The sequence below is a fragment of the Gigantopelta aegis genome, chromosome 9 (genome assembly GCF_016097555.1).
Source record: "Gigantopelta aegis isolate Gae_Host chromosome 9, Gae_host_genome, whole genome shotgun sequence".
NCBI lineage: Eukaryota > Metazoa > Mollusca > Gastropoda > Neomphalida > Peltospiridae > Gigantopelta > Gigantopelta aegis.
The window spans coordinates 78109819-78131018 of record NC_054707.1 but is presented as its reverse complement, the minus strand read 5'-3'; the positions used below and the strand labels follow the sequence as shown (position 1 = coordinate 78131018).

General features: G+C 33.9%; 1 protein-coding gene across 5 annotated transcripts in view; it reads right to left on the bottom strand.

Annotated features, from left to right (window-relative positions):
- The window catches only part of LOC121381335 (twitchin-like), a 214064-nt gene that overhangs the window by 93970 nt on the left and 98894 nt on the right, over positions 1-21200 (bottom strand). For 3 of the 5 annotated variants that reach the window (XM_041510607.1, XM_041510609.1, XM_041510610.1), the window contains exons 21-26: positions 13508-13616; positions 11760-12002; positions 10750-10795; positions 9718-9776; positions 8887-8892; positions 4744-4838 (exon numbers count right to left, since the gene is read on the bottom strand). In XM_041510607.1, the coding sequence (XP_041366541.1) occupies positions 4744-4838; positions 8887-8892; positions 9718-9776; positions 10750-10795; positions 11760-12002; positions 13508-13616 (558 nt within the window). The remainder of the gene's footprint in view (positions 1-4743; positions 4839-8886; positions 8893-9717; positions 9777-10749; positions 10796-11759; positions 12003-13507; positions 13617-21200) is intronic. The other 2 variants (XM_041510608.1, XM_041510611.1) reach the window with 1 other exon arrangement.

Below are 21200 nucleotides of genomic sequence, written 5' to 3'. Positions count from 1 at the left end.
ATGGCATATTATGTTGTAATTTTATCACTTTTGGGGGGTCATAAATTACTGGAAATTAATTATGCAATATGCATTATAAAAAACAAAACAAAAACTCATAAATATTTTATTTGAATGTATAATACATTTTAGTGAAACTCTAGAATATTCAAATGGAAAGGAAATTGATTTTTTAAAATAAAATTAAAAACACCCCAGAAATTTAAAATATGATATTTGTGATATTTGTATCTTTAAAATGAAGGAAACGAAAAGAAACTTCTTATATCATATAGATTAATATATCTCACTCATTTGCAGCAAGGGATCTTTCATAGATTGGGTAGCAAGTATTTGGAGTCTTTGCTATGCGAGTAATTGAGCACTCCCACTAGTTAGGATAGGAAATAGCCAATGGGGTCATTAATGGGAACTGATTTTAGAAGGGGTTGTAGGCTGATTTTAGAAGGGGTTGTAGGCTGATTTTAGAAGGGGTTGTAGGCTGATTTTAGCTAATATCAACTAAAAATGAACAAATATGCCACTTAAATAAAACAAAGATTGTGCCAAAAATTAACCACGAAAGTGCATTAAATATAAAATATACAAGTGCAAATTTAAAGATATAAAATACAAAATATACAACAAATAGAAAATATATAAGTGCACAGAATATAAAATATACCAGTGCAAAGGGCATAAAATATACAAGTGCAAGGATTTAAATGTACAAGTGCATATTAAGAGTTAAATAATATATGAGTGCATATTAAAGGCTATATGATTATACAAGTGCGAAGGATAATGGTAACAACATACACGTGTATTAAAATAGTCTCTTTTTTAAATTCTTTAAAAACACAAATAAGGTAATGTAAAACAAACACAACTGTTCCCAATTAATTGGGCAGAAATATGCACCTTAACACAAGAATGATTGATTATTTCTTCTACTGGTAGATGAGGCTAACAAAGAAATGTGAGCCTTAACACAAGAATGGTTGATTATTTCTTCTACTGGTAGATGAGGCTAACAAAGAAATGTGAGCCTTAACACAAGAATGGTTGATTATTTCTTCTACTGGTAGATGAGGCTAACAAAGAAATGTGAGCCTTAACACAAGAATGGTTGATTATTTCTTCTACTGGTAGATGAGGCTAACAAAGAAATGTGAGCCTTAACACAAGAATGGTTGATTATTTCTTCTACTGGTAGATGAGGCTAACAAAGAAATGTGAGCCTTAACACAAGAATGGTTGATTATTTCTTCTACTGGTAGATGAGGCTAACAAAACTGCCAAGTGGGAGTGTAGTAAAGAGTAACACGAAAGAAAGTTGGTCAGATTTATAACCAACTCTTGAGCTAATCTTCTTTTTTTTAATTCGGCCCTTAACAGTGGCAGATCTAGAAAATACTAAGGGGGGTGGCTGGATTGAGATGGGAGTGAACCGGCGGGGGTTTATGGTAAAGATAACTTTAAACGTCACAGATACAAACGTAATATTTTGTCTGTGACGTCATGTGTAATGTATTTTGCTAAAAATGGCAAATGTCGATCAGTACAGCGACTGCGATTAATTCATAAAATTCATTAAATATGTTTTGAATGAACATAAAAAAATTGCCCAGGAAGGGAGGGGTTGGCTAGCCACCCTATTCACCCCCCTGGATCTGCCACTGCTTAACATTTGATTTCCAAATACAGTTCCAAAACATGTCTGCTTGAGGCTAAGTTTTGACAATTATCTTCACGTGAGTCTTGTGGAGGTTTATTCATGTTCTGCTATGCTCCTGTTGTTAACAAGACCTATTTTGATTTAAAAATCAGACATTGCTGGTTTAGGGGATCTATTATTCTGGCTCCCCATCATGCCTCTGAGACTAATTCAATAAGAATCATTTTCAACTCTTTAAATTTTAGCACGTGAAGTTTAAAAAATAATATTACCAAAGGATTAAATTTCAATGTTCAATATGATAATATTACCATTTACAAAAAGTATCTTAAATGGCTCTCTATAATCTAAGATAGGAGAACAATTCATTATTCCTTTCAATTTATTTTAACAGCGAATTCTGAAAAATAGTACCGTTTGTATTTAAAAACTAAAATTACTGATTTTAGACATTAATAAACTAATATACTTAATCTATTAAATTAACAATGATGTGATGAATATGAAGTATTCAGTTAAACATAGTGCAGACAATACTCAATCTCAAAACCACAGACAAAACATTTAAAATGCACACATATTAATAAAATCACATTCAAAGCTCCCAATTGTTATAATTTAATTCTTCATTTAATGTTTTCTTTATTGTTTTGTTGGGTTTTTCAGTTCAAGTAGGCCTAATTTCATTTTCAAAAATTAAAAATGAAATCAAAATATTTTTATTTTGCACAAACATGATATAGTTTTTCATATTACAGTCACAAAATAAAATAAAATCAGTTAAGCATTTTTGAATTGCATTTTGTGTACATTAAAAATCAGTTACAGGTGTAGACAGAATATAGAATATCTCTGGGGTAATCCACAAATATAGCAAAAAGTGGCAATTTAATGTTGGCATTAAGATAAATTATGTAACAAATATGAAGGAATCAATCATATGGCAAAGCCCATTTAAATGTAGTGTTGAATAATAATGTTTTTTCCTTATATTAAACAAAGTGAGACAGAATAACTGCGGCTGCATCCTATAACCCATTCTCTTTAATGTACACAAAATCTGAAAAACAAAATGTGTTTAAACATTCTTCTGTTGTTCCAGTTTGGTGTTAAATCTATGAAACAAAACATATTATTAAAAATCTATGCGAAAACCAATATACTTTTTGACCACCATTATATTAGTCTATTTACAAAATGACTTACTAACTGAAGGAAATATACTTTGTCAAGCAATTGGTCAGTAAATCATCTGGCACCAAATTTTCAAATTTTGGGATAATGCAAATAGCCAGTGGAATACTTGTAACATTTTATATTTTAATAACATAGACATCAATTTGAGATATGTAAGTATTTTTTTCAGTGAAAAAGCTAAATTAAATATTCACAAACTAATCTTAAAGTTTGTTTTTTGTTTAAAGAGCCCTCATGTATCAGCCGGCGTCCACATGATTTTTCTAATCGCAGGAGTCGCCGGGGGATTTAGAACCCATGGATGAACTGGGCGAATTTCATGTCTGCGGGCCCGGGCGATGCCCTTTGAACATTGGATTGCAGTGGAGACAGTGCAGCCGCCAGGGCATCAGCCGGACGCCGCCAAATAATCTGGTTGGTGCCGGCTGATCAAAGGACAGATCGGTAGGCATCCTGGCGGAGCCCGGCTGGGCGACTGGCGATTGATGTCGGGCTTCCCCCCGGTGTCCGCGCCTCGAATGAAATGCCAAATCCAGGGACTATATATACTCCAGGGCCCAAATCGTGGGGTGGCAGTTAGGGCCCATTTAGAAACTGCCAGGGGGCCGGTTGGGACCAGCGGGGCGCCCGGCCAATGTTGTACAAATCGCCTGGGATCCATGAGGGGGCCGTGGATTTTTTTCCAATAATTTTCGTCAAAATCTTCAGGCGGCCACCAGATCACTGGTTGGTTTCCAGCAGGCTGCCAGGTGGGGCCCAGGCAACATATCTATGGAATTGCCACAACCTAAAATCGCACTTGGAAAATCGCAGATTTTGGAGTCAGGTTCGGGCGACCCCTAAAAATCGCAGCGGAGCACGTAGAAATCGGGCAGCGTCCAGCCGAACGCCTTATGAAAATGCCCTTTTTGGCCTGTTTTAGGAGTCGCGCGGGCTCCACGACCGATATGTGAGAGCCGCTTTAACAACATCACTGGATCACATTGATCTAATAATCATCGGCTATTTGATGTCAAACATTTGGAAATTTTGACATGTAGCCTTAGAGAAACCTGCTACATTTTTTCATTAGTAGCAAGGGATCTTTTATATGCACTATCTCACAGACAGAACAGCACATACCACGACCTTTGATATCCCAGTCATGAGGCACTGGCTATAACAAGAATTAGCAGACAGGAATCGACCTAGACCGATCGCGCATCAGGCGAGCACTTTACCACTGAACTATGTTCCACCCCAAAATAATCTTATTCAGTGTTCCTTCCTATCACAACATTCTCAATAGTTTCAAATGTTCTGATAAGTAATTAAGCTGGACTGCAAAATAACTATTTGCAAGCTCGTAAAAAACCCCACTATTTCAGTCAAATTATCAAATTTGTACGCGTAAAAACAATCAATGCATTTTGTTTTAAATTATTGGCTAATAATGTTGATATGAGACCTACAATTTTCTAAAACAAGGCAGCAATAAAATAAAATCCACTCAATTTTTATGCTGTCTAAAATTCAGTAAATATATTACAAACTAAGCATCTTCATACAGTGTTCACTTAAAATTTACGTGACACATCTTTAGACTTATTCTTGACCTTGATCTGAATCATTCAATGTTAACTGGAATGCAAGTACACCAGCATCTATATATCTGAAAATTAATGTTCTGTTAAAAACCTGAAATAAACACAGATTATTAATGCATTACTGCACATTTGTCAAGTTTAAAGATAGTACAGTTACATTGGAAATATGTTTAACAAGTTTTACCTAAAATGATATGTTTAACAATGTTTTATCTAAAACATGATATGTTTAACAATGTTTTACCTAAAAATGATGTGTTTAACAATGTTTTACCTAAAATGCTATGTTGAACAATGTTTTACCTTTTCTCCCTCACTGTCACTACCTTCCTCCTTCTCAACCTTCTTCAACTGCATGCGCATCAGCTCGATCTGGGACGGCCTCCTGCCTCGGTCAACTGCCAGAAACAGACATTTCACACATCATCTTTGTGTCTAAAATAACACCCAGTTACCTTGGTAACATTATCTACAATCTACGGTCTATTTTAAAACAAGAAAGTTTCATTTCTCTTTCTGTCTGAATTGAAGAACCATATGGTAAAAAAACTACTGACACAATAACTCCCAGTGAAATAAATGCTACACTAAAAGAGTATATCAAACATTTTACATCAGTATTATGATGTAAAGATATATGGCAAATGAAATATGGGGGGAAAAAGGGGAACCAAGATTGTTGAAGTCAGGTATTCAATATAAATTACAATAGAAATGGGAATCTAGGACTCTATTGCTCAAAAGCTTTTACAGCCCATGAAAACTCAACATACCACTGTACCAATATTGAAGGTAAAATGTTAAGTTTTGTCCAAAGTAGAGCAGACGCTTTGACCTTGAAATTCAATAGCACGTGGTTTACATGCAAAAGCACGTTTTTGTTTCTTTTTTTAATACAGTACCTGCCAAGTATGAAGGTTCAGTGAAGATATTCTTGTTAAAAGAAATCAAATCTTTACATCAGCTACCTGATATCACTTGCAAACTTAAGACAGACCTGGTTGAACAACAGATCTAATAAATTATGAATGCCAAATTCAGGAAATTGCCATTTAAGTACATTGGATGCTACATGTATGACATGCTTCAAATGAAGATGAAATGTAAATTTGAAATAAATTAGATACGCAGGATATTCTTTAAAAAAAAAACATAAATCAAACTGATCATATGATATATGATAAATGGCAACACTATTACAAATGATGACAATGGCAACAAATGGTTAACATGGCCATGGCCACATTATTATCTGGGTATTATAGTAAGCAGATAGGACAAAACAGTTTGACAGAAAAACACATATACATGTACAATCCAAGAATATTTGCTTGGAAACACTTTCAAAAACAGAGGGTTGAGAAATGTAAGCATTTCCTGCTCCACAAGGTACACCCTTAATAAGCATAACATACCAAGTATGTTATTTACATGGGACAAAAATAGACAAATACAGACAGTTTTGAAATGTCCAACAGAAAAACATGGCTATAATGTAGATTATATTGAAAGGACCAAGCAAAAAAAAGTAGAATAATATCATACTATAAAATACCATGTACGTTTGTGTTACTATAGAGTACATTAATTAAATAAAATTAATTTAATTGTCAATATGTTTATGATTAGAGAGTTCAGTAATGTACAAATATAAGAGATTCAGTCTATTCATTTTCATTAATTCCTGTTGACATATATAATATATAAAGTAGATATACTGTCTGTCTTTCAAGACAAAGAAACAACTAGACTGTAAAACTAATATACCATAAAGATAGTTTGAGAATTCTAAGATTAAAACAGATAATTACTTCAGATTGTTTTATTCATCAACAGGTTTAACTATGTTAAGCTATAACATGAAAATAAACACACATCTACACATATACTTAACTCTTACCAGTGATTATTTCTGTTTATTAAATTATTAGCTGCTATGTTATTTTGAGTTAGATAAAAAAAAAAAAAAAAAATTAGCAGGAGGGAAACATGCAGAGAGGAAAAATAAATCTAAAATAAGTTTATTTTTAGAAATAATGTTATGAAAATAGAGCTACTTATTATTCATGATTCTTGTAAAATAAAAACAACATAATGCGCTGATCACAATCAGTATTTTGCAAGGAAAGAAGGAAGGAAATGTTTTATTTAACGATGCACTCAACATATTTTTATTTACGGTTACATGGCGTCAGACATGTGGTTAAGGACCACACAGATTTTAAGAGGAAACCCACTGTTTCCACTTCATGGGCTACTCTTTTCGATTAGCAGCAAGGGATCTTTTATATGCACCATCCCACAGACAGGATAGTACATACCACGGCCTTTGTTACACCAGCTGTGGAGCACTGGCTGGAACGAGAAATAGCCCAATGAGGCCACCGATGGGGATCGATCCTAAACCGACTGCGCATCAAGCAAGCTCTTTACCACTGGGCTACGTCCCGCCCACTATTTTGCAAGGAGAAGAAATATAAATAACAAGGAAGATACAGATAATCTATATATGTGACCCTATCCTCAAAAAGTTCAGGCACATCCCTCTTGGGCCCGACTTCTTACATTGTCAATGGCCAAGTCCAGGAGCATAATAAGGAAGATGTCAAGAACAGTTTTAAGTACTTGTTATTAGAATCCAATGTGAACGCCAAAATGACCAAACATTTTGTATTCTCATTCTACCAAAATACAAGTATATTTGCCTTGATAGCATACCCATGAACCACTGCAAGAACAGAGATGATATTAAAGTGTGGAAAGGTAAACATTTCCTACTTCAGTGTTCACTTCTTTCAGGGTTTTAGATCTCACTATTTTTGGCTCAACAGGTTTTTTAACAATCAGTTTGGAGCAGCACAGTGAGGCCGTTTTAGTGGAGTAATCTTATTGCTCTAAAGCTGTTTTTATTTCAGGTGAAATGTTTTGAGCCACATTTGTGCATGATTAGTTTGGGATATAAATGTTTTGGGCATAAGATTTATCATTTTGACTTTGGTGCAATCTAATGCCCTGTTCCTTTAATATAATGTTGGTCATCAAGTATGTTACTTTAATAAAAATTGACAAAATTAATATTTATAGTTTGTAAATACTAGTCAAGAAAGGGTTCTTTAAAATGGCATGGTTTTGTAGGAAATAAGTCAAGCTAGTTGCCTACATTTTAATTGATCAGGTCAGCTTTCTAACTTTGCCTTAGGCCTTTCAACTCTGCCTTGTGCAAAGATACAATTTTTACATGAGAATACTGTTTTGTCATTCAGTTCTATTCAAAAAGTTTTTAAAATATTAATAATAATTTTTTTTAAATTAAAAATTAGAAAAAGGAAACCTTATAGTTGAAACACCAAACTAATTGTGATACAAATGTAATTTCAACAAAACAGTTTCAACTCATCAGAAGCCATCGCCTAAGCTAATTGCTCTGACACAAGCAATATCTCTTGACTCGAACAAGAATAGACAATGGTGCTTGATTGTTTTCAGTCATATATTAGTTAAATAAAATAAATTTGACACATCTATTAATTTGATATTAAAACAAAAGAAAAGCCTGTTAAATATTTCAAATATCTAACAACTAAATATGAGACCTATCCAGTATGTTACACATAAACAAAAGAATGAGGTTAAACATTAAAAAAATCCTATTCTAGTTCTACAGGCCAGCTCACATAACAATTGATTTTGTCTATTATTTGCATCCCTCCCTCCCCACACCCAGAAATAGCAAATCTCTTGTATCCAACCTTTTAGTTCCAGTACCCTATATAAATGTGCAAACACACACATTTTTAAGGTATGTCATTTTGACCTAAACCTATTGATTCTTTTATCCAAATGAAATCAGACATATCTAACCAAACAAGTTGATATGTTGGCAGCAAATGACAAAACAATTAAGTAATGGGAGTCTGGCTTTTCCTGTTACTGTACATTTTTGTCTTCTTTTAACAGACAAATCTACAAAGCTAAGTTTTTTCATCAGATAAAAACACAGACAATTTTGGTGGAATATACCTGGATCTTAAATTTATTTTACTCAGCCACCATTTTGAGATTATGAAAAACAAATGGAAAGGGTTAATTTTTGTGTCATGTAATACTGTAGTTACAATAAATCTGAAAATAGGACATGTTAAACAGTATTTTTACTTTCACAAAAATGGTAACTGTAGGGGAAAAAACCCTTATTTTTATTGTTTTCCATTGAAAATTGTTTGTTGGTGTATATTTATCAACCTATAAACTTGATGTATGTTTCCAGCATCATTTTAAGACAAAATTTCCATAGTTTTAAATGTTAATCAATCAAAATAAAGAGAAACTGATTGGGAGGTGGTTGAGTATCAAAAATAATATTCTAATAAAAATTCTCAGCTTTGTAGTTCTACTAAACACTGAATGGACAACAAAGACATTACATAATGACATCCACAAATATACCCATCTCTGAAAAAAAAGAAAAACAAAAACATTTTGCAGACAAAAGTTACAAGACATTTTCAAAGTGGGATTTGTGGCACATGATCAAGTGACAATGTTTTGTCAACACATGTACTGAAGGTGAAAAAACAACATGATCATAAATACAGTGGAATACAAACACAAAAACACTGTTTATTTTATCAAACAAAACGAGAAACAGAAACATACACAATAGAAATCAAGGTCTCTAAAAGAAACAAATGATGAACACACAATAATTAATCAATTATAATCCCTGAGTTTTGTATATGCATGAAAACATTAAACTGGTATTTTAAAAAACTTGACTTTTCTGTTTGATCTTAAGCAATAAAAAATAAATAAAAATAAAAGAAAAATTGGTATAAAAAATCAGATTATTACATATTACCATTGTGTATTAATTTCTAAGCACATATTTTTAGCATTATTTGAATTATAATAAACAAAATAAATTAGTCAGAAAATAGTATAAATATGTGATTACATACAATATAGCCATAATGACAAAAATTGCTATCGAACAAGAACATTTGTTGTTTATGATACACACTTCACATTACTAATAGCATTTAGGATATCTTACTTTCAAGCTGTTACTTATTTTTAGAATATTAAATGACTATTTCTTCACAAATTGAACTATGAATAACAAATGTTGCTATTTCTGAAATAAGACAGACATTGTAAAATCCACAGAAAATCCAATCTGAAAGAATGTAATAACAACGTGTCAAAGACACAGTGTGTGTTATATTCTGATACATGATGACTTTCCGTGACCGACCAACTATCAGAATACAATCTTACCTGGCTTCAGTGATCCCCAGTCAACATCATCATCATCGGCTTGTTTCTTGTTTTGTTCTCTGGAAAATCAACTTCATTAGCTAGTCAATATAAACAATAACTAGTTAATGATGTAGGACAGTGGCTTTATTCTGTGACAGTAAGAATGGGAAATTTCCAATTTGACCTGATCAGGATAAAGCCGATGTCCTATGTCATTAACTAGTTATTATCTTTATCATGCAGACCATAAAACTTAAGGGGAAAAGCTATTATTTCTGTTATTTTAGCTACATTGTACAATGACCTAGAGTTCAAATGAGCAATTTTGTAATGAAACTATACGTCAAAAGTCATAATCAGTTAGTATATATTTATGACTTCGCTTTAATCAGCCATCATAATTGGCCAAAAGAAACAGTGGTTGCAGGATATTGTTATTATTCTATTAAGATGAAATTCATTTTTGAGCATCTTACATAATATGATATACATTACAAAAAAAAAAAAAAAAAAAAAAGTACCAATGCATGTTGTTATGAATTATTCTTATGAACATTTTATTAAAGCCAAACAAATATATCTATATATATATATGTAACAGAAAAATCAACCTCCACTGAGGGGATTCAATCCACAGACCCTCAGTATTCGAGTCCAGTGCTCTACCAACTGAGCTAATCAAGAAATTTGCACTAGCTACAGCAAGTAGGAGCACTTTATACCAACACTACTACAAACTCCCCCCTCAAGTAAAGCTACATCCTGGAGCTGCCACAGGCAGCTGAACTGTTATGGGTCCTGACTGGGTTGTAACTGCATTCTTGTGTCAAGAACACTCCCGGTCCCTACGTTGGCTCCAAATGTAACAGAAAAATCAACCTCCACTGAGGGGGATTCAAACCACAGACCCTCAGCATGAGAGTCCAGTGTTTAATAGGGAAATTCCCACGAGCTACTGCCAGTAGGAGCACTTTATACCAACACTACTACATATACACACACACATAATATAATTGGGGCAAGGGTGACTACACACAGAAGACCACATACCTATGTTTCAACAAAGATCGAAAATCCAAACTGGAATCTTTTGGATCTGAAAAAGGTAATTTAATTAATTAAATAGTTGTTTTCCATGTTCCCAGTATCATTTGACAATTAATAACTTAAAATAATAAATTGCTAATTAAGAATAAATATCATTGTAAATAGGTGTAGTCATCTTAAAGTTTACCCAGAATGCTGAGTACAAGTGACAATTGAAAATTTGCGTAATCCATTTACAGGTTATGCAAAAACAGGTAACCCATTTCATTTTTAGTTAACCCATGACGAACATGTAAATAATGTCATAAAGTCAATGCGTGAACGAAAAATTGGTTAAGCAAACTATACTTATGCAAGCGATGCACAAACGAAACTAGATAGCTCTCGCACTTTAGACAGGCCTGAATATATATCAATTAGCTAAGATGCCAGCCTGGTAACAAACCAGTTATGTGTATTCATGTATTCATGAGGATATTTCTTAAATGTATGACTGTGTTTCGAAGTGGGGACAATATGGAAAAAATTGCCTAATGAAGACAACTGCTTTAACTTTGTAAATTGCATTCAAAAGGATGGTAAGATGTTACTTTCAAACAATGCTTTAGACAAGTACCGATTTTCATAAAAATTAAATTTTTGACCAAATAATGCATTTTGCACTAATTGTCTAGTAAATACTCAAAATAAACTTCTGTGACATGATAGGGTTTGTTGAAGCAGGTCATACTTGTAAATTACACAACAAATAACCTGTGAGTTAGCTCTCATATCTTTCCATGTCCATAATGCAGAATAATAGGCTAACTTGGTACAAAATGGTTCTAACATATAACTGTGCAAACCCTTAATGAAGATGCTGAAAGTTGCTGTATCTGTGGACAAGCCATCCTGCTGGGTATTGTGACGTCATATCCTACGATTTATTTAAATGCTCATTGAGCTTACTTTTACCCAACAGAATAATAAGCTAAGTTGGCACATATCATTTCTAAAACATAATGTGTACAAACCCTTAATGAAGATGCTGAAAGTTGCTGTATCTGTGGACATGCCATCCTGCTCGAGAACCACTGAGTATTTAGCCTCATCGGTGATTCGTGTCTTCTTGATTAACAGAGTGGCCTTGCCACTAGGGTCAGTGGAGATAGCTGTGCGGGTGTCTTCCCTCAACTCTCGTCCTGCACGATAGAACCTGATGGCCGGCATGGGCTTACCTTGCAGGTCAATCTCAAGGTCTACCTTCAGATTGTCGCCTGGAACAGAGACAGTTTACACGAGTTGAGAAAAAAACTCCAGCATATTGGACTAATCAATTGTATGGATTCAACCTATTCAGGCATGTACACAATGGGGGGAGGGGGTACATGCAATCTGGGTGTAAACACACCTTCCAAATTACCAAAGATCCACTTTTATTTTCTTCAAATTTAGATAACATTACATAATCAGTTGTATGGATTCAACCTATTGGATTACAGTAATCATTTATATAGATTGTGAAAGCAAGCCTGATGTACTGGGCTAATCATTTATATGAATTGTGAAAGCAAGCCCAATGTATTGGACTAATCAGTCGTATGGATTGGGATAGCAAGCCCCACATACTGGATTACAGTAATCATTTATATGGATTGTGAAAGCAAGCCTATGTACCAGTTAATCAGTTACATGGATTATGAAAGCAAGCCCCACATATTGGATTACAGTAATCATGTATATGGATTACAAAAGCAAGCCCAACCCATTGGACTAATCAGTTATATGGATTGTAAGAGCAAGCCCAACACATTGGACTAATCAGTTATATGGATTGTAAGAGCAAGCCCAACACATTGGATTACAGTATCATTATGGATAATGAAAGCAAGCCAAACATATTGGACTAATCAGTTGTATGGAGTGTGAGATTTCATATTTGACAATCCTGTCCCAATTCAAATAATGAATTCACATTTGACAATCCTGTCACAATTCAAATAATGAATTCACATTTGACAATCCTGTCCCAATTCAAATAATGAATTCACATTTGACAATCCTGTCCCAATTCAAATAATGAATTCACATTTGACAACCCTGTCCCAATTCAAATAATGAATTCACATTTGACAATCTTGTCCCAATTCAAATAATGAATTCACATTTGACAATCCTGTCACAATTCAAATAATGAATTCACATTTGACAATCCTGTCCCAATTCAAATAATGAATTCACATTTGACAATCCTGTCCCAATTCAAATAATGAATTCACATTTGGCAACCCTGTCCCAATTCAAATAATGAATTCACATTTGACAATCCTGTCCCAATTCAAATAATGAATTCATATTTGACAATCCTGTCCCAGTTCAATAATAAAGATTTGACAATTGCGTATACAACAGCTTAAATGCTGCCGATACTATAAACCACTAAATGGTGAAATCTTTGTGCTTAACATCACGGATTATCAAATGCAATTTGAATCAGTGCAGTAGGTTCAAAATCCAATCAATATACCTTTCTTTTTTTATTATGTTACCACTGAGTGGTGCAAATACTTTGAGTGGGTGCAAGAACAGAGATATGCACCAGGTATCAGATCATATGACCACTGATGAAAGAAGATCCTGTATTGAAACAAGCGGTTTGCTGTAATGTTACTAATATTTGATATGCTATATGTATACATGTCTGTACCACTCTCCTTGTTATGTGGTGGACAACCCTGAGAATTTTTTTTTTTAAATAAAAATGAAATGTAATGTTACCAACCTTCTACGATGGTCTGATTAATTGGTTTCTTCTTGAAAATAGGTCCATCTGGTGGTCTGGCAGCTGTCTTAGACATGCGGCGACCGTCACTGTCATACGTCATGTCATTCTGTTCAAAACACAATATGTCTTCACATTCTAGACAACCCAGTTAATACAATATTTACGTTTGTGTAAAATGCAGCACACAAATTTGTTACTAATTTTACACACAAAAAATTCAATTCTAGTAATTAAAAATACTAATTTACAACACTTTCCAAACATACTATCCATACAGGATTAGACTAGTCTCTAAACATACTATTTGTACAGATTAGACCAATCTCTAAACAGATTATTTGTACAGATTAGACCAAGTTTTAAATGGTTACTCTATTTATACACATTAGACCAGATTCTAAATAGTCACTATTTGTACAGATTAAACCAGATTCTAAAGCCACTAATTGTACAGATTAGACCAGATTCTAAATAGTCACTATTTGTACAGATTAAACCAGATTCTAAAGCCACTAATTGTACAGATTAAACCAGATTCTAAATAGTCACTATTTGTACAGATTAAACCAGATTCTAAAGCCACTAATTGTACAGATTAAACCAGATTCTAAATAGTCACTATTTGTACAGATTAGACCAGATTCTAAAAGCTTGAATAAAACCTTAGATTAAAGTTACAATTAAATTTCTGTTACATTCATTACAATGTAATGTCATCCCATTGTCCAGACATAGCAATGGGAGTTAAAATTACGTCGTCAGGGAATGTCATATCTGATGACGTCATTTTATATGGGCAAGTTGTCTTATTGAGTGTTATTGTTTATGGATAATTAATTATAAGTATTGTCTGTTATTTCTTTTATGTTCATCTGTATATGAACAAAACAAAAAAATCTGCAAACTTATGTGAGAATGGCTTCGCCAATTTACACAGTTTGCAGATGATTTTTTTTTTCATACCCCAATGAATGTAAAATAAATAACAGACAATCCTTCAGTATCACTAATTTTTGTGGTAATTTATTTTAAAGCTGTGATAATCTAGGCGAGGATTAACTAAAAATTAAATTAAAGTAAGCAAAGAAGTATGTGTGTTAAAAAAGGAAGAGGAATGTTGTTTATCAAAAGTAGGCAGCAATGGTGACTCCTGTAATGTCCTGAGAGATAACTTTTCAAACACTAGTAGACAGTTAGGGCCTCCATAAGTCCAAAATATTGGACTTGAGTACTCGAGGATCAAACTCGACCCGGACCCAAATACCCAACACTTACACTAGATGATAATGAGACTAAGGAATAAAGTAAAATAGCATTCTGCATCTGAATTCCAGTGCTAAACATGGGATGCCAAATCATGCCATTGTATTGTATTCCACACACTCAACGTTTGTTTTCCCTCCATGTCTCATAGCTCATTTGGCAAAATAACATAATATAATTAAATGAGAGTACTCATGGAGACCATATAGACAGCAATACTGACTTGAATGTTGTCAGTTGCTTATTCATTTCAACATACTGTGCAAGACTTCTCTGGTATATCAAAGGCTATGGTATGTCCTGTCCTGTCTGTGGGAAAGTGCATATAAAGATCCCTTGCTGCTAATGGAAAAAATATAGCAGACATTTCCTCTAAGACAGAGTCAAAAATTACCAAATGTTTGACATCCGATAGCCAATGATTAATAAATCAATGTGCTCTAGTGGTGTCATTAAACAAAACAAAAACAAACTTTCAAAGATAACAAGATTGGACAATTTTAAATGTTTGCCTTAAGATGCTTGGCCAAGCCATCCACTTACAGTTTTGGACAATTTTAAATATTTGCCTTAAGATGCTTGGCCAAGGCATCCACTTACAGTTTTGCATATTGTAACTATTTAAGATGCTTGGCCAAGCCATCCACTTACAGTTTTGCATATTGTAACTATTTAATGTGCTGTACTGTAGCAGCTTTCCTATATAACTTTCATGATTCATGTCCAAAAATGTAAACTGGTCTATTTTTAACAACACAGAACACAAATTGTTCATTTCTTTGAAAACCTGACAAAGGTGTATACAAAAACATTAGCTGCACTGCAAGTTCTAAAACTGTTTGCAGACTACTGACGTAAACAGACATCACTTTTTATGTCTCTTTGCAAACTGCCTATGTAATGGCTTGGCAAAGAGATATTCTTGGTGATAGCTTTTCCACATTCACGTGTTGAGAAGGTATGAATAGTTAGTACTTTCCTAAATGAATATTTTGTTTAGGTAATAACATCCTTTAGCTAATTAAAAACTGTATGTAAAAATAAGCAGTTTGGATATAGTTTTCAATTTATTTATTTATTTGCAAAAGATGTGCAGATTTCCCGAAAGAAACAGATAAAGTAGGTGCTATCTACACAGCCGACAAGAAGTAAACTGGAGTTTAAACTCATAAATGCAACATTCCATTGTCAGGTACTGCTACACCGGTAATTTATCAACAACAGAGAACCGAACATACTTAAAACATCAGGAACAGTTTTCATAACTATCATATTTTATCAGTAAAAGGAAAAGTGGCTGAAACAAAATTAAGAAGAAAACAACGACAAATCTCCACTTAGTTTTTACCAAACGAAAGTGACATCAAACTGATTGGAAAGAGTATGAGACTGTTTCAACATTAACTTGTTTGCAATTGGATTATCTCCCATCCTAATTTGGTACATCATACATGGAAATAAAGTTTGGGAAAGCTGACAACTAGTGAATGTAAAAATCAAATCATTGTGCATTGAAAATGGTGAGGGACCCTAGCAGACAGCTGCTCATGTAGATCTGTAAACGGTGCTGAACTATGGTGTACTAAGGTGTACTATGGTGACCTCAGTCGATTCAAGTTACTGGGTTTGCATACCAGTACCAGCTCCAACTAAGAACAAGTTTTAACAGCTTAATGCATGGGGAGATTCAGGCCCAAAACACAAATGGGACTGGGACTGGGGCTGGGGCTGGGGCTGGTGCTGGTGCTGGTGCTGGTGCTGGGGCTGGGGCTGGTGCTGGGGCTGGGGCTGGGGCTGGGGCTGGGGCTGGTGCTGGTGCTGGTGCTGGTGCTGGTGCTGGTGCTGGTGCTGGTGCTGGTGCTGGTGCTGGTGCTGGGGCTGGTGCTGGTGCTGGGGCGGGGGCGGGGCTGAGTTTGGGACTGGGTCTGAATCTGGCTCTGGCCAGTATGGTACCATTCTAAGAAGAAAAGCACTAAAACACATGTGACAAAACACAATGCGTCTGTGCTGGCGCAAACTACAGATATGGCTACAGACGACATAGAACATGTGCTATATTGCCACACTGCACAATGTTTAAGTTTTACTTTTTACGTTTTCTTGACAAACAACAGGAAAGGTTAAATGAAATGGATATAACTATTTTATATACATGTAAGCATAAAAATTAAAACTGCAATAGAGAGTACTACAGAAGCCCACTGCTTTCAAACATAAATTGGTTACCTACCATACCTAACAGGAGCATATGGTGTTTTATAAGCTTTGTCTGAGACAATTCGGAACATACTGGAATACTTTTGATAGTCATAAACATTTTAGAACCCAAGCTCAGATGGAAAACTTAGTTGAGATGTTTGCAGAAGAGCATTACATAATCATTTACATGTACAGACACTTCCACAAACAACTAGTTGTTATACTGGGTTCACACCAGCAGGCAAAGTGAGCAAAAACTTTGCTTTCACCAGTTTGATTTCACCCTGTAAATGCCCCTCAGGCAAAATCAATGTCGCATCGTAAAAACAATGACCACCTGTATTGTAAACAGTCCCTGATAAATGGAGATGAACTTGATGGACATCTATTCATAAATAATAATTAAGCGTATCTGATCATTCGAAGCAACTGGTACCACACAATCATAAGACAGGCTCAAAAGAGTCAAAGATAGGGCGATTTAGCCGAGACCACACCTATTTCTGGTGCTAAAAGTATGGTAAAATGTACTACTGACTGTGAAGTGTATAATGTTTAGGAACTCTGTTCTTTATTTCGCAAGCATCCAATAATTTTTTTAATTAATATTCAATTTGTTCACAAGCTGCTTATTTCACTTATTTTGCACTAATATAATACGATAAGAACTGTTTTCGTGACCCATGCTAAATGGCTGGCAAAATGCTTTGTTTTGTTGCTTCAGTCAAAGAGATACTTAGTAGTGCAGCTTTATTAATGCCAATTATTTCTTCTGTTATTAAATGATTTGAAATACTAGTGATTAATACTGTTATGAATATCACCTCTCATAAGATATAACTATTTTCTGTATTACAATGTTGGTATGACACTAAATTACATATACTCTATCTGTAACTCTGTATGACAATGAAAATCATTTTATTGGTCAACAGAAAAATTTAGTCTGTTTCACACAAGGAAGACAAACATAAAAGAACAGAATTATTATGTCACATTAGGGATCACTTTCAAAAATACAGTAATGCTAAAATCATTATTAAAATAGACTTTATGGTCTTTAAGGGTGTTATTTGTATATACTGGTAGGTTCACCAAAATGTAAGTCTTTAATTGGCCGCATGTCAATCATTTAAATGGTAGACCAACTTATTTCCTATGTTTGTTTGGGTATTAATTATTTTCATTTTTAATGAGTATCATGTTTTCATGAATTACACAGCTGTACTTATTCCAATGAGTTCTGTTCTGTGCTCGTTTTGATTTAGTAAACTAATCTGGAAGTGGCAGTGGTGGTGCATAGAAGGATGAAATCTCCATTAAAGGATCTCCTCAGGAGTGGCTGTCCTCATATAGACAAGACACTAGATACAGATTCACGGAGTCAACCACTGTTTTGCCAAATACTTACTAGATTCTGCATTGTGCAAAGATATATGGCCCTGATCATGTATTATGGTTTTGTTGTACAGATTTGTTGGAGACTACAGTAGCTACACATACTAACTAAAGATGTAGAAATTATAGAATAATAATGGGTTAATATAACTTCTTTTTGTGTATTTTATTATTATTTAAAAAATATATATATGTATGTATCAAGTCTCTGTCCTGTTAAAAACTTTGCCCTTTAAAATTTTCAGAGAGAAGTGACTTCATCCTATAATTTGGTCCTTGCATAAGCCCTGATTACCCATGCAATATGCAACATACAGTTATATCAATTTTAATCAGATACCCCAGCATTTAATCATTTAAAGTGACCAACTGTAAAGTATGTAAACAATCTAATGATCAATACCTGAAGTCCTGCACGACTCAGTCTGACCTTTAGTCTTGGCATTGTGCAGCTTGAAACTGTCACTCAATTTGCAGTCAGTTATAATATTTCTTAAATCCAAATACACTCTTCGCTAATGAGCACTTTTGGTAATTAAATGTCAATATATCCAACCACATCCTTGAATGTTGCAACAGACAAACCACATTAGGGTTTTTTCACAATAATTCCTGGATAATTATTCACTGAATTTGATGATCACATATGAATGGAAGGCATTTAAATCCTTTAACTTCCATGAATCTTTGCAGAGGTAAATAAGGCATTCTTTAACATATCCTGTATAGAATATCTTTAGTATTATCTCCATGAAGAATGAAACAATTTAAACCAAATTTTTTTAATGTTTGCAATATGTTAAAAATAAAATGATGATATGAATACAATAAATGATCATGGTAAAAACACTGGTTTCAATCAAGTCCATAATGAAAACTATTACACAAATGGGGAAAATAATGCACAGCTGATGCTGTTTTAATTAATAAACATAATGAACCAAATTTATAAAGCCTGTTTTTCTTAAACACAGGTGTTTAAGTATTGTAAATGTAAGTAGTTAATGCATGTAAGTCAAAAACTGGCTTTGTAAAATCGGTCCATATTCCTAAAAAAAGCTATGATTGGTGTTCATTACATAAAAGCTGCTAGAAGACAAAAGAAAATCTAGTTTGTTAGACTGTCAAAATACATCCATCAAAGAAAGCTGAATATGGCCATCACTAGAATGAGAACACAACCCACTGCACTATAGCTATTAACTTCCACAAAAGCTGCTAGAAGACAAAAAAGAATCTAGTTTGTTAGACTTTCAAAATACATTCATCAAAGAACCTGAATATGGCCATCACTAGAATGAAAAGATAATCCACTGCACTATAGCTATTAACTTTCACAAATAAAATGTATTTTTCAATCCCAAGAAATCACAAAATTTTAAACCCACAACTTTGTTTTAAAGTCATTTCAAGCAGAAATAAACAGATTTACGCAAACTCAGTGACAGAACTAAACACTAGGATAATGTTGGCACCTTTATTGTGTTGCAAGTGCCTTATAAAACTCTGCATGGTATCGAGGCAGAAACACCTACCAAAACAATGTTGTTTAAAGGAGGAAGCACTTCAGTCTAACTTCAAACAACTGCTTCCAATTATTCTAAACAGTGGGTGCTTACATCAAACTGCATTATCACCCATAGTCTACATGGCAAGGTATTTGCAAGAAATGCATGTTCCTTTTAAAAAAGGTTGTCTGTTTAGGACTATATATGACCATATAGCAATCACATACCAGTACCCTAATATAGACACATGTTTGTTTTATCGTCTGCATTACATGTCAACTTAAAAGAATGTATTTACTTCCACTCTCTGATACTGTACAACAAATGCTGCTCCTGTTAAAGTAACATAAATCCATCAAAAACTTTAGAAGCATTTCACAACAGCAATGTACTGGAACAACAACTGTTCTTCTTTGCATAGAGGTGAATAGACCTTATTTCTTATATCAAATGAGCAATGCTATGCTCATTTCTTGAAAGAATTTATTATTCCTTGTGAACATAAATATTGGTATGGCAACTACCACAACAAAAAACACTTCAAAGCCAATTTTATCTGTTAGTGATCTCAATATCTTCAAAAAAACATTAAAACATCATCCATATCTTTAAAACAAAATCAAAATTTTTCTAAGAACAGCATCCATCTTGATGGCATGTATTAATGTAAAATATTTATGTACATCCAATCTTGTCAAAATAAGCCAGCAACTGGCAAATATCATTGGCCTTTGTAACTTTTGCGCCCACATAAAATCTATTTAGCATAGCCAACTACGGTACTTTGAATAAGTAGCTTTTTTAAAAAACACAATGAACACCCTAAAACACTGTTTATCAATGAACCACTGAATCAGCTCTATCTGAAATACCTCCACAATAAACTGACTTTACATAGTCAAGATAAGATATGTGTAAGTGTACCGTAAAAAGACAAGCTATTTTTGAAACTTTGCTAATTTGTAATTCCATTCTTGTGTCACGTTGTGTTATTATGAGCATCTGTTAATCTTCAGTTCAGTTTACGGAAAGGATCCACCCAGGATATTTATACTGTGATCTATTTTCGACACAAGCAATTAAAAGATCATCTGTCAAGAGTCTAGGAGGCTTCATTATCTATCATAGTTAACATAGCTCAAAACAAATAGAGCCTAACAATGCAACAGTCATCACAGAACAGCAATTGGTGCTTGGAAACTTAAGAAAAATGCCACTGGAAGGAAGTTATGTAATTGCTTCCTGAATATTTCTTTTTGTTTTCTTTCAAAACAAATAGAGCCTAACAATGCAACAGGCATCGCAGAACAGCAGTTGGTGCT